At 46.0% G+C, this 14,809-nt stretch overlaps 1 protein-coding gene across 1 annotated transcript in view; it reads right to left on the bottom strand.

The window, feature by feature from the left end:
- ACADL (acyl-CoA dehydrogenase, long chain) overlaps nt 1-10,041 on the bottom strand; it is a 47,683-nt gene extending 37,642 nt beyond the window's left edge. The window contains exon 1 of the mRNA XM_008570414.1: nt 9,815-10,041. Coding sequence (XP_008568636.1) covers nt 9,815-10,041 — 227 coding nt within the window. The remainder of the gene's footprint in view (nt 1-9,814) is intronic.
- Between the last annotated feature and the right edge of the window lie 4,768 nt (nt 10,042-14,809).

Genomic DNA, 14,809 nt, shown 5'->3' with positions numbered 1-14,809 from the left:
GCAGCGAGGCTGACTGCGGGCAGGTGACGGGGCGAAGGTCAGGCGGACTGACCCCGGGACGTTCCGACTGTGCGGTGCGTCCGGAAAACGTCTCGCAGCCGTCGTGATCAAGGCGCCGCGCACGCCCTTCCGTAGCCCCCAGCCCGAGCGATGCCACGAGCGCAGTGTCGCCGACGCGAGAGGACACGAGAGTCTCCTCGGCGGAAGGATTCTAGAAGCGAAACCGGTGCCTTTCCCTGCGGTGTTCTTTCTCGTGGATCTGAGCAGTTGTTCTTAACTCATTCAGGGTCCTGAACCGCTTAGAGAAACCGATGGAATTGGTGGAGCCTCAGGATGCGCCCAAACGACCCCAGAAATTCACATGGAGCTTATTTTGCAACGTAGGGAACCGATTTACTTCACATAGGCAACTATATAAAGTACTGTTTTAAAATAATTGTGCCGTTATTTTTTCTCGCAAAAACTTAGTGGTCACTTTCTGAAGAAAATTAAAATATATTCGATATGCAAATAAAACACTGAGCGTTAGCTTAGTCCTCTCGCAGTACTTGGGTCTAGTCACAGGGGGGCTGCACGTCTTGCTAGAATTCCGGACGTGCTGCCTTGTCACTCCTACCTCTGCAGCTGCGGTCTATACCACGGTATCTATCTACTTCCAAACGCTTGGTCTTTCACGGTGATGGTTCTCTGATCAAGTAACCTGTCAATATGGGGCAATACGGGACTTGTATAGGAAAAAACCCAAACTGTTTTTTCTCTCTACTCACACTCAACACACTCTACTTCACTTCTGGTCACCAAAATGTGTGGGTTTTTCCCCCACATACCAAGTAATTCTCCAGCAGACACCATCTGGGTGTTCTGTAGTTCAATTCTGATGCTGTCTACCTGGAAATACTGTCAGATCCCACATGTCAAGGGCTCAGGCCCTCTCGACTGCCAACTTAGGAAAATTGCAAGAAGTTTTGATTCTTCTCTAAAGGCATCTGTCTACAATCAGATTGATGAAAAAGACTATAACAAGTACCCTTAAACACAAGTTTCAAATAACTTTGAGATCAGTGGACAAAATAAAAGTTTTGAGAACTCTAGTAAGAAATCTGATAATTTATAAATCCTGATCAAGCAAAGCCACTCAAGTCCCAGATTGTGACCCCATGCCTCTGACCCATCAGCTGTAAATTGGGGTTCCCACAACACTACCCCTTCCTGTACCATAATTTGCTAGGATGGCTCATAGAAGTCAGGGAAACACTTTACTTACATTTACCGGTTTATTAGAAAGGATATAACTCAGGAACAGCTGTATGGAAAAGATGAAAAGATGTACACGGCAAGGTGCAGGGGGCCAGGGGATGGGAAGTTCAGTGCTTACTTGTCCTCTCTGGCCCACCACCCTCGCAGCACCTCCACAAGTTCAGCAACCCAGCAGCTCATCAAATCTTGTTTTTATAGAGCTTAATCTCCAGCCCCCCTACCCCACCTTTCCTGGAGGTTGGTGAGTTGAGCCGAAAGTCCCAACCCTCAAATCCTCTTATCACTTGGTCTTTCTAGTAATCGGCCCCCCAGTCCTGGGCTACTAGGGGCCCCACCCTAAGTCACTTCATTAGCATATATTCAGGTGTTGTGATAGGGGTTCACTCTAGATAACAAAAGACACTCCTAATATTCAGGAAATTCCAAAGGTTGTAGGAACTCTGTGACAGGAACTAGGGACAAAGACCTTGGTATCCATGGGGAATTGGTTCCACGACCCCCATATACCAAAATATGTGGATACTAAGGTCCTAAAAAAATAATAATAATAAATTCCCTGATATAAAATGACATAGTATTTGCCTATAACTTACATACATCCTTCCATATACTCTAAGTCATCTCTAAATTATTGATACGGTGTAAAAGGCTATGAAAATAGTTGTTATACTATATTTTTTATTTGTAATACTTTTTATTATTATATTGTTTTTTCCCCCCGAATATTTTCTTTTCTTTTCTTTTCTTTTTTTTTTTTTTTTTGGCTGATGGCTGGTAAGGGGGTCTGAACCCTTCGCCGTAGTGTTGTGACACCGTGCTGTAACCGACTGAGCTAACCCACTTAACCCCCAAATATTTCCGATCTGAGGTTCATTGAATCCAGAGATGAAGAACCCACAGAGGGCTGACTGTGTGTTTTATTACTTATATTATCTTATATCACAGGACACTTCTCTGACATGGTCTTGCTGAGCCTCTGAGAAAGATAAGGATAATAATTATTTCAGTGTGCCTGCCTGTGGGCTGAGAATCACTATCAGCAACAGTACTTGTTGAATTAGAATGTCTGGTGATGAGGTGCAGAATCCTGTGTAGTTAACAAGTCTCACAGGAGATCCTTATGTACTCTAAAGTCTGCAAACCACAATCTCTCCTAAGGTTGCTGTAGATATTTCATGTAAAGTGCACAGCACAGGGCTTGGCACATAACACTTAGAAAGTGTTAGCTGTTTCTATTCTTCTCCACTTATATACTCACCAGCCTTCTCTGCCTTTCAGGTGATGTTCACTTTTAACAGTGGCCTTTTAGAACAATTAGAAAATAAATTAGTTTTTTTTTTCCTCATTCAAATAATTGGTTTTAAAAGTGATTTTCCAGATTGATTAAAATAGTGCTGAGGCAGAACTGTGAAGGAGATATTTAGGACAAGCAGACCTTTGTGATACTCCTCAAACCAAATCTAGTCTGTAAGAAGGGTTGGGGTGCCCATGTAGATGACAGAGGCAAGATTTCTCTAAAGACTTTAGGAATCACTGCCAATGTCCTTAGGAAATAAAGTAATGTAAGAAACCCCAAGTCTCCTAATTTCAGAGGAAGCAATTAGTGATTTATGTAGATATAGGCTTCATTGTAATTTGTATTTACATTAAAAAGATAGAAAAACATTGTCTATACATTCAATGATGTATTTTGAAGCTTATTATACTACAGTTAATATGTATAAACTTTTTTCCAGTGTGAAAACACTAAACAATTGGTTTGAATACTTGCCATACCTCTTTGAATTATAAGCTTTAAATGCCCCTTTTGACAAATAAACTTGTTATTTTATACCTTTATATCTTCTTTTCCTCAGTGTGCTTTTTTCTTTTTCTTTTTCAAAATTAAATGTTTACTTGAGCACGGTAGGCTCAGTTTATGAATATTTTATCAAAATTATTGTTTTTCTTACTAAATCCAAGGACCTTCAGCTGAATAGAGATGCCTTCCTGTTTCACCCCTTCCTATTCCACCAACAATTTGACTTTTGAGTCATTTGTTTTTTTCTGTTTGGTGCTGGGCAGCTGCACTTGGATTTGGTAACAGATTTTGGTGAACCAGGCCAGGAGCTGAGTGTTCTAGGTGGCCTAGCCACCCCCACTTCTATGGGAGCAAGGCTGGGTTCATCTGCGGGTATCAGCTGCCTATGGTAGTCCAGCCCCATGGCTTGAATTTTTGGGACCTCCCCTGATTTTCCAGCAGTGATATTAACCACCAATTTTTCACCTTTTGGTTGGTAAAGGAAAGCAGCGTTAGTAAGGAGTCAACAGGCTCTGAGCTGATAAATAGTGCCAGTATGTTCACTCAGGAGTCCTCTTTCTACACTGTTTATTTGTTAAAGGTGCTATTTGGGTGTGAGAAATGACTCAAGGATGTAAAAGCCAGCATTTTGTTCGTTTGAGAGAGCTGTCTGTTTAGGTTTGAGTATCTAAGTTTGTGCCTTTTGGTCATTAAAGACCTGATGACCAAAGAGAAAAAAAAGAACGTGTGAGTTTCTCTTGACAAGACTGAGAAACGAACTATGATCCAGAAAGTCATAATTGGCTAAGTCTCTGGACAAAATTTGTCTGTCTGTGCACACGGTTCTGCAAGTGTTAAAACAAACTTTATGTTGATGGCATTCCAGCCAAGATAAAGAAAAAGAGAAGCCCGGTAGGAAGAATCAAGGCTACTTGGAGAGTCTGTTTTTCTTATGCAATTCAGCCAGTCCTAGCTACATATAAATATTTGGAATTTAACTCTAAACTCATTTGAAATCAAAACTAAAAAGAAAAAAAAAAAATAGGGGGGATAAAAAGGTTGTCCTTTGTAAATCAGACAGTTATGAAATTGCTTCACCTAAAATCTGGTCCACAGTTTTTATTGGATTATCTATTGGGACAAGTAAACTTTAGTCATGTGAACAGGTCTTATTATGTTTGCAGTATGATTTAGATTCAACTGTCTTTTAAAAACTGGTGAGTGTGGCAAACAGTTCAAAATTATTTGCTTCTTAGGTTTTCACTAGAAATTAAGGTTATTAAAAGTTAAAAGTCTAATTAGAATAAATAATTCTGTATACAAAGTGTACCAAAAAAAAAAAAAAGATGTGTTTTTATGAGAAAGGAATCAGTAAGTAGGAGAACAGAAAGATATGGAGAAAGTTATGGATATGAAGATGTAGTTTTGGTTAGGAAGGTTAAAAAGAAAAGAGAATACTTATGTGTGAGAAAACATCTTGAGTAGCAAACTTTGGTCCTAAAGCAAAATTACTGGCTTTTTAGGAAAGAGGAAATATAGGAAAGAACAGAAAGTCTAAAGCATGTCATGGAGATGTGTAAGTTGTAATAATAGTTTATGAAGGATAAATGTATGAAAGACTTTTGTATATGATTAAGTTGGCTAAAGTTAGAAGGAAATTATTTCTAAGTCTTTCTTAAGATTGAGTTTTGATATTAAAAAAAAAAAAACACTGATACAGAACTAAAAGTCCCCCATTTTAGAACAAGGTTTTCTTGAAGTATTGATCTGAACTTAGGAAAATTGCAAGAAGTTTTGATTCTTCTCTAAAGGCATCTGTCTACAATCAGATTCATGAAAAAGACTATAACAAGTACCCTTAAACACAAGTTTCAAATAACTTTGAGATCAGTGGACAAAATAAAAGTTTTGAGAACTCTAGTAAGAAATCTGATAATTTATAAATCCTGATCAAGCAAAGCACAAATTTATTACGTGAAGTTAAATAACCAATAAAAAAAGTTTTATAACTTTCATTGTTGGTTCTTCACTTAAATGTTTTGTTTTCCGGATTTAAGGAAATATTCTCTCTTAAGCTGTCTATTACTTATATCAATTCGGTAAAATATACTTTTATGAACAAAGATGAAAACATTTGCTCTTTTTCCCCGAATAGAACTTCAGAAGTTCTATTTCTCCATAAATTTAACTCAGGGTTTTCTTTTTTTTTTTTTTTTCCTTTTTGTCTTTTTCCATGTCTGGCAACGGATCGCAACCCTCAGTGTCGCGCCTGTACCGGACCGGGACCGGCAACGGGATCGCAACCCTCGGTGTTGCTCCTGCACCTCGCTCAGCCAGTGAGCGGGAACCGGTCTGTATGTGGGATCCGAACCCTCGGCGGGAGCGCCACCACGCTCCCAAGCGGCACACTGTAGCAGTGCGCCACCGGGCCGGCCCTAACTCAGGGTTTTCAACCTCAGTATTATTAACGTTTCCTCCAAAATTTGAAAACTATTTGTGAGTATCCTTATAATTTTTATGGCAATATGGTTATTTACATAAGTTCAATAAAAATGTGCTCTCTTTATAACAAGATGCAATTGGAACATTGCTTTTAGAATAGCATGTTTCTTCTAAGTTCCTGAAGCCACTTCATGGTGCCCTAATTTGGCCTAACTGCTGTTTCATCTTTCTGGCAGACATGGGACATGACTACCTCAGAATAAGCCTCTCCAGCACTGAGGGATCAAGTCTACCTAGAAGTGAACCTTCCCAGCACTAGGGATCAATGCAAAAGAAAGTAAGACTTTTCAATCAGGAAATTGATCATCAATGTTTTCATGAGGAATATTTTGATTAAGAGGGGGGAAATGATATCTTGTCTATACAAGCAATTCTCTAAAAATATTCACACCCTTGAAGGAGGGGGGCTCATGACTTAGATAAGACATCCTGTTCCTAAAAAAATTTATGTAAGTTCTTAAAATTGTTGATGTACCAATTAATGTATACCTTGCTAACTGTGAGTCAGCCACATGTTGCCAATCAATTGCTAAGACAACAGATAAACAAATGCTCTTGGTCCTGCTGCTACTCCAGCCGAGTATCAAAAGCTATGTCCTCCAGCACATCAAAAGTTTTATTCCAGGACCGGCCCGTGGGTCACTCGGGAGAGTGTGGTGCTGATAACACCAAGGCCCCGGGTTTGGATCCCATATAGGGATGGCCGGTTTGCTCAGTGGGTGAGCATGGTGCTGACAACACCAAGTCAAGGGTTAAGATCCCCTTACCAGTCATCTTTAAAAAAAAAAAAAAAAAAAAAGTTTTATTCCAAATTAACCCTTTTTGCCCTGACTCAGCTGGAAGCAGTAAGATGAATTGTCTGTCTATTCCACAGAAATAGAGGGAACTATTGACAGTGGGAACACTGTTGGAGTGTAGTGGATTGAATTGTGTCCCCCCAAAACTCCCTGAAGATTGAATTGTGTTCCCCAAGCTTTATGTATTACAAACTTAGCCCCCACTGTGACTGTTAAAAGAGTGGGAAATCCTATTATGGTAATTGAAAGGTGGAGCCTTGAAGAAGTGATTGGGTTGTAGGACCCTGCAGTAATGAATGGATTAAAAATGGTGGTGAGGGGCACGGTTCTAAGGGCTCTAAAAGAAGAGGAGAGTCTGTCTTTCTCTCTCTCTTCTCTCTCTGCTTCCACCATCTTGCAGTGTGAGACCCCTGGGTCACTGTCACACCACCAGATGGACTTTGGACTTCCCAGCCTCAGAAACAGTAAGCAATAAATGTCATTTTCCTTATCTATCACTCAGTTCCAAATATTTTGTTATAAGCAACACAAAACAGACTAATACAGAGTGAGCAGAAATGAAGCCGTATTGGGACCTAAAACCACATGGGCTTTAAAAAAAAGAAAAGACATTTTTTTTTTCTTAGCACGCATTTCTATGAGTTCCCTTTTTTCCTATGGTTATTTGATATGTTTAACCTTGGTTACAGAGCAACATGAAATTATTTACATAAATGTAAAGTTGTTTTCCAGTCAGCCTGGAGCTGCTGGCTTGCGATGAGACACATACTATCCAGACCCTGAGAAACCATGGAAGACATCAATAAAGCTATGCTAATTCCACCCTGAGGAAACAAATCAAAATCCTGCAGTACTCTAAGATAACATCAAGAACAAGAAGAGAAGCCAAAAGGAGCCTTGGTGAGAATTTGCACTTTGCCTCTTACAAGTCCTCTCTCCTGCTTTTCACTTTCCACATTCCATTTCCTTAATGCCCTCTTTAAAAACCCCTCAGTAAATCTGATTTGGGGAGATGGTTTTAGTGTGGTCATTCTCTTTCTGGTTTACTAGAGAGATGGGTTAGCCTCAGGTCACCGGTATTCCTGAATAAAAGCTGACTTCCTATTCCACCAACAATTTGACTTTTAATTGTTTGTGTTTCATTTGGGGAAAGCAGCTGGACTTGGGTTCAGTAACAAGATTTTGGTGAGCCTAAGCCAGGAGCTGAATGCCCTGGGTTCTGCAACAGATTTTGACAAGCCAAGCCAAGATTTTTATATGGGGCAGGCAGCTGGACTTGGGTTTGGTAGCATTTTAACTTTTTATTTAGAAATAATTTTCCATTTGGAGAAAAGTTGCAAATATAGTACAACTAACTTCAATATGTCCTTTACTCAATTCCCTGATTGTTAATATTTTGCCCCATTTTCCACATATATATATTTTTGAATCATTTGAGAATAAGTCAAATATATTATACCCATTTACCTCCAGTTTATATTTTCTAAGAACAAAGGAATCCTCTTAATAACCATAGTATAGTTATCAAATGTAAAAATTTAACATTGATGTAACATTCTTAAATTATCTTCAATTCATATTCCAATTTCAACAGGTGTCCCACCACAGTAATATCCTTTCATTACAGTAAAATCCAATCCAGGGGCCAGCCCGTGGCTCACTCGGGAGAGTGCGGTGCTGATAACACCAAGGCCCCGGGTTCGGATCCCACATAGGGATGGCCGGTTAGCTCACTGGCTGAGCGTGGTGCTGAAAACACCAAGTCAAGGGTTAAGATCCCCTTACCGGTCATCTTAAAAAAAAAAAAAAAAATCCAATCCAGTATCTAATCAAGAATATTTTATCATGTCTCTCTAGCATCCTTTAACTTGGAACAGTTCCTATTACCTTTCTTTATCAGTCATGACATTGCCATTTTTAAAGAATAAAAGCCAAGTATTTTGTAGAAATAATTTATTTGGGGGTTTGTTTTTAGTGGGGGAAGGGGGTTGTTTGTTTTAGATTTCCTAGTGGCAGAATTGGTGCATAAATAATGTGGTGTTTCTTTCATTACATTACATCAGAATGTCCCTAATCCTGGTTTGTTCAGTTCTTAGTGAGGTTGATTTCAAACACATCTGGTTAGTATGGATTTCATCAGGTTTATGTTATGTTTCCTCTTGTGAAATAAAAATAAATATATTTCTGAAAGCAGGGTTAGCTGTACTAAAATGAAATGAAAGCTTCAACAAACTATCCCGATAATTGGGAAACTACCTAGTATTTCATGAACCCCTTGAGTCATATATATCTACCCTGCAGGAATATGTCACATCTTTCGCCTGAGGGTTCTACAAGGCATGCTTTTATTAATTGAAAAGTCAGTGAGGGCCAGAGTAATCAGTCCATGGATGTACCTGCACTTGGACCTTTAGAGGTTAACAGAAGGGACAGAAAGATCAGGACACTAGAAGAAGGTGAAACAAAATTAGGAAAGGCTTAAGAAGGAAGGAAAGCAGGAAGGAAGGAAGGAAGTGAAGGAGGGTTAGAACTATGTTTCAGGTGAGGAGCGAGTTTCCAGAGACATGCGACCTCATCTGACATGCCTGTGTGAGCAGCGCCCTGTGAGGTGTGTCTGGAACAGCACCCGTGTGCAGTCAGGCTGCAGAGTGGATGCTACGGGCACTGGACAGGTGCAGCCCACGTTCCCTCACCCTGCTCAGAGCAGTGTGCTTCTTCGAGGCTTCTGGTTGCCATCACGTTCACATACACCGACTGAATTCACGCCAGGGTTGATGATGGGGTAAAGGTGGCTTCAAGGTCAAGTTCAATAATTCTAGAAAAGCATGCAGGGGCTCCATGAAAAAGCTCAGGTCCTGTGGACACAGTGAGCACTGGCCAGAAGGCTGCTGTCTGGAGACCCTGGGCAGCTGGCTCTCGCTGGGTGCATTTTGGTCTGTTTCCAATGCTACCTCACAAATTCCCACAGACTCAGCAGCCTAAACAGCACTTACTTATCTTGTGGTTCTATAGGTCACAAGCCTAGCATAACATAGCTGGTTCTCTGCTTGGGATATCAACAGGCTAAAATTGAGGTGTCCGCTGAGCTGGCCTCTCACACAGAGGCTCTGGGAATATGGTTGTTCCAATCTCAGGGGACTGAGGTCCCGTGTCCCTGCCGGTTGTTGCAGGGCCATGTTCAGCTTGAGGTCTCCCACATTCCCTGACACGGCCTCCCTCTTCAATCAGTACTGCCTCCCAGCACTGTCCCAGCGGCTGTGTAACCATTAGATCTGACAACCCTGAGCCTGATTCTCCTTGAGCCCTCAGAGCACTCCCTAAAGGTGGGAAAAGCACTTTCCTTGGAAAGTCTGTCTGGTGCCGAAGCTACATGGCCAGTTGCTCTGTGCTGGTGGCTGGGCCACCCGGTGCTGGCCTGCAGGAGCTGGCCTGGGGGTCTGGGTACTCGTCCCTACTGCCCACTCCCAGGACCACGTACATCATGCTCTCCTCCTGAGCAGTTGTCTCTGTGAAAGAAACCATGGCCCTCTCCTCATTTCTGAGGTCCTTGTACTGACAGTGGCCTCGCCACCCCCAGCCCACAGCCGGGTCAAGTCCCCCCAAAACACCCACAGTCACTGCCCTCACAGAGAACTCCCACTTTCCGACCATGTGTTTTCCCCAAAAACATACTAAAACCTCCGCATTCTGATATTCTGTGTCCATTGTTCAAGTCCTGGGCATATTCCTTGCGATTCCCAAAATTTGCTCCCAAGACAAGGTTAAGAGACACTCGGCATGCAGCATGTTCTGGTGGAGCTTTAAAGCAGGGTTTAAAGTTTTAAACCTAGAAGAGAGAATTCCATCCAAAGATGTACAAAACCTCAAAGTTTTAAGAGTCAGGTGGGTCCACCGCAGAGTTCACTGGTGTAGCATGCAGGTGGGTTCAGAGGCCACCAGATCTCAGTGCAGTGGGTGTCATCATCTCAGGCTGCCTGTCACCGCCCATGTGGCAGAGGGAGCAGGAACCCCGGGCAAGCAGCCCCCGCATCCTGTCACAGCCACCTCATGGGTTCATCGATCACTGCACCAAGTTCACAGTCACCTGGAGTCCGAGCCCAAGGAGCAGAAGAGCCGGCAGATGGATCCACGCCAATGTGTCTGGCCAGAAGTGAGGAAGGGGCCCCAGACGATGCTGGCATCAGTGTGCTTGTAAGATGGAGAGAGGGAGACACAGGAACCAAGATGCCATGTGTGGGAGCCGTTGCTCAGGGGAGCTTGGCCTCTGCAGGCCTCAGCTTGAAAACGGTTCTACCAAAGGAGCTCGCGGTTCCTCAAGTTTCTTCGTGCTTCCACCGTGAGGGACTTGGCTACGTACTGGGCATGAAAACAGGAGACCGTCCACTCGCAGCCGGTCTTGCAGACCTGAACCCAGGAGAGTGCTGTGGCAGAGATGCTGGCACTGGCATGGCTGGCTCTGGGAGGAAGGACAGGATGGGCCAGGAAGCCGGGAGGGGCGTTTCAGGGACATGGGGAGAAGCTGCACAGAGGAGCAGCAGGAAGGCTGTGCAATCAAATCCCCAGGTGTCCGTACGGTCAGGGCTGGAGGGCCAAGCAAAGAACCTGGAGACAAAGGTCAGGACTGGATCTCAGGAGCTCAGGAGCCAAGTGTGTAAATGAGCCTTAATCTGCACACCAGGGCTCCCAAGCTCCCGAGCATGAGAGTCACAGGAGTTGGCTACTAACAGCATGGCTCTTGGGCCCTGTGCTGGGCCTCTGAGCTGGACCTGCAGGGAGGAGCCAGGGACGAGTGTTGATGGTGACCTACAGAGTCATGACCAAAAGCTTGGGGAACCAGCCTGCACGACAGAGGTTGCCAGCATCCTCATGAGAAAGCGGTCCTCAACGTCCCCACGAGACAGCGGTCCTCAGCATCCCTGCAAGACAGTGGTCCCCAGCATCCCTGTGAGACAGCAGTCTCCAACTTCAGATCACTGAAGCACCTACATCCACCCATTCCTGAACCCTACCTTGCATTTTGTAATTGCATAAGTCAACCATCCCTCCCCCTTCAATGTTTTTCTTTTTCTTTTTTTTTTGTTTGGCTTATGTCATCTTGAATTGGGTACCTGATAATTATTAAAAAGAAAAAAAAAAAAGCATTACAGCTGTCACTGTGGTCTCCTTGAGTTCAGGATGCTCCCTGCCCTGTCATTGAACACAATTGAGAACAAAGAAATACAGTCAGTATTAGGTTTTTCTTCCATTTTGTTTTTACTTTTTCTATTGTTGCTATTTTACGCAAAGCAGGAGTTTCAAATACCTGGGGTCTTTCGGGGTGAGATCACCTCTCACAGCAGCCTCACCTGCTTTGGGGTCTAGCCGCCTGCTTTTCACTAGACTTCTTCACACACCCAGGCAGCTTTAAGCATTAAGCAAATACAGGCCGGCCTGTGGCTCACTCGGGAGAGTGCGGTCGGATAACACCAAGGCACCGGGTTCGGATCCCATATAGGGATGGCCGGTTAGCTCGCTGGCTGAGCGTGGTGCTGACAACACCAAATCAAGGGTTAAGATCCCCTTACAGGTCATCTTTAAAAAAAAAAAAAAAAAAAAAAAAAAAAAAAGCATTAAGCAAATAGTCTCAATCCATGAAGTAGGACCAGAAAACAGGAGGCTCAAGTCCACACGGGGTTCACAGTGCACGGTTAAATTTGGGGGGTGGAGGAGGAGGGCACGTGGCCTCACCTGTCACCTGCCATACACCTCCAGGGGAGACGTGGGACACACTGGCCTGCTGCCCAGCCCACAGCCCGACCCGTCCTGGACCCCACATTCTGCCCAGAGAAAGGTCAGGGGTCTGCCCCACGGTAGCTCCATTCCCATTAAGAATATTTCAATTCCATTTCAATTCCATTTTTTCAGCCTGAACAGCTCTGATTGGCGGAAGCCCTGCCAGCTGATCCGTGATGCTGTTTGGGCTTCGCCAGCCTGGGACGTTGCATGCTCTGGTGATTTGATCGCAAAAGCACGTGCTCCATCTAGTGGGTGAGACCGAGACACGCCGCAGTATTTCCCCAGACGCACGTGAGGGGTTCGCTGGGGACTCGGCCTCCTACTCCAACAGCCGGGGGCTGGGCGTCCCTGGGCTCTGGCTCCATCTCGTGGAGATGAGGAGACGCAGCATCGGAAAGACATCCTGGAGTCTTCAGACCCCAGGCTCAGACCTTCACACGGGGCTGATGATTCCAGAATCCCCGCGTTTCCATAAACTACCCTTCCACCACAGTTTCTTGCCCTGCAGCGCTCGGGGCCCGCAGCAGGTTCTCTGTGCACGAGCAGGCCTGGGTTCCGTCTCTCCCCCGCCCCCCGTCCCCCCTGAGCCCACACCTACAGTTTATTAAACAAACAAAACACATTATTCACCGTGCCCCGTCGGTCTCAAAATCTGGGCCAGCAGTGAGTAAGAATGACCGCGTCGATCACAGGCAGGACGGTGACGCCAACTGAGCATGCCCTGAGCAACGTGGCATCTTACCCGCCCACCCCCCACACACGTGCACTCACAGACACACACAGACACACAGACACGCAGACACGCAGACACACACACTCACAGACACCCCTACACACAGAGACACACATTCATGATACACACAAACATACATAGACAAGCGCACAGAGACACGCGCACACACAGACACACACGTGTGCACACAAGCATAAACACCGGTGCTGATACACACACATACAGAGAAACACCCACGATACACACGGAAACACACTCACATGGACGCATGTGCATGCTCATACACACGTACACACAGAGACACACTCACACACACAAATCCTTCCCCCACTCCTGTCCGCCTCCCCATACCCCACTGCGGGCCCCCTGCCCCAGGGCTCTCTGTCCTGCTCCCAGGCCCTGCTGGGTTGCTGGGCGCAGCCAGTCAACTTTGTGGACCAACCGATGGGATGAAGGACCCGGCATGGACGGTGGGAATCCCTCAGATCCGCCCCCACCTCTGTCTCCCGCCCCGCGTGAAGGCTGGACGGCTGCAACCTCACCCAGTCTTCTGTTCAGCCCATAGTCATCCTGAGAGTAAAGCAAAGCCTTCGCAGGGTGAGGTCGGCACACACGGCATGTCCCTCCCTCACAGCCACTCACGCGTGCACGTGCCCACATAAAACCCTTCCTAATTGCAGACCACCCAGACCTTCCCCTGAAGTGAGCGCTGTGGTTTAACCAGGGCTCGTCAGTGCTGCAATTTACCAGGATGATTTTTCCCTGAAAACCTTTGCCTCGAGGCCACTTCTGCGGCAGCCCGAGCAGATTCTCACAGCGTGCCCCTCTGTGTACGGGTGAGCTGTCAGGCGTCGTCCCCAGTGGTGGCCCTCGGGAAGCCGCAAGTGTCCACCGGCAGCCATCATGACCCTGGATGGTGCTGGGCGGTTGCTCTTTGGCTTGGACGCACCCCCCCGCCGCCCTCTGCTGGCCCCCACCTGCCCAGCCCACTCCCGCCATGGGCTGCCCACCCGGGGATGGGTTGGGTTTGTCAGGCGATGGCCCGAAGGAGGGCGGGAAGGCAGAGGCAGGTGACGACTCCTGGGTCCATGGCTGCCCTCCCCAAGGGGCACGGGGTACAATGTCCAGTCCAGCCCTCCCGTTGGTTAACCCGAATGTTGTGAGGACGCAGCTGCGGTTTCGGTAACCGAGGGAGCCCGACCACCGCCGGGTCCCCAGGGAGACACGGAGGCCCCTCCGCAGGGTGCAGGTGGGGCTGGGGGCTCGGGCAGCGGCCGCACTCACCTTCCGATGACGGGGCCGTGTGCGCGCCCGCCCTGTCTGTCTGTCTGTCTGCTAGGCTGTCTGTCTGCTGCTGGGCCCGGCCACGCCCCAGCCCTCCACTCCTTCCCATTGGCCGGCATCGCGCCTCCCGCCCAATCGCAGGGCTCGGCGCCAGAATTCGAATCTCCATCTTGGTTTGAATCTGTCGCTGGCGGGGCCTCCGGGGACACGACCCTGTGACATTCATGGTCATCTAATTGTCGTATCCACAGCACCATTATGCCTCCAAAATAGGATTTTTGTGCTTTATCTGGCTTTTTCCTGGTCGTTGTGCTGAGCATTGGGCTGTTGCAACATCTATATCCTGACGACAAGCTGAAGGCACGTGTGTTGTTTCTGCTTTTGTTTTTGTTTTCAAAAGATGACCAGTAAGTGGGGCCGGCCCGGTGGCGCACTGCTACAGTGCGCCGCTTGGGAAGCGCGGCAGCGCTCCTGCCGAGGGTTCGGATCCCACATACAGACCGGTTCCTGCTCACTGGCTGAGCGAGGTGTGGGCGCAGCACCGAGGGTTGCGATCCCGTTGCCGGTCCCGGTCCGGTACGGGCGCGACACTGAGGGTTGCGATCCGTTGCCGGACACGAAAAAAGACAAAAAGGAAAAAAAAAAAAAAAAAAAAAAAAAAAAAAAAAAAAAAAAAAAAAA

The sequence above is a fragment of the Galeopterus variegatus genome, unplaced genomic scaffold (assembly GCF_000696425.1).
Source record: "Galeopterus variegatus unplaced genomic scaffold, G_variegatus-3.0.2 Scaffold600, whole genome shotgun sequence".
Taxonomy (NCBI): Eukaryota; Metazoa; Chordata; class Mammalia; order Dermoptera; family Cynocephalidae; genus Galeopterus; species Galeopterus variegatus.
Note: the sequence above shows the minus strand (reverse complement) of the source record. Positions and strands in the feature narration are given on the sequence as shown.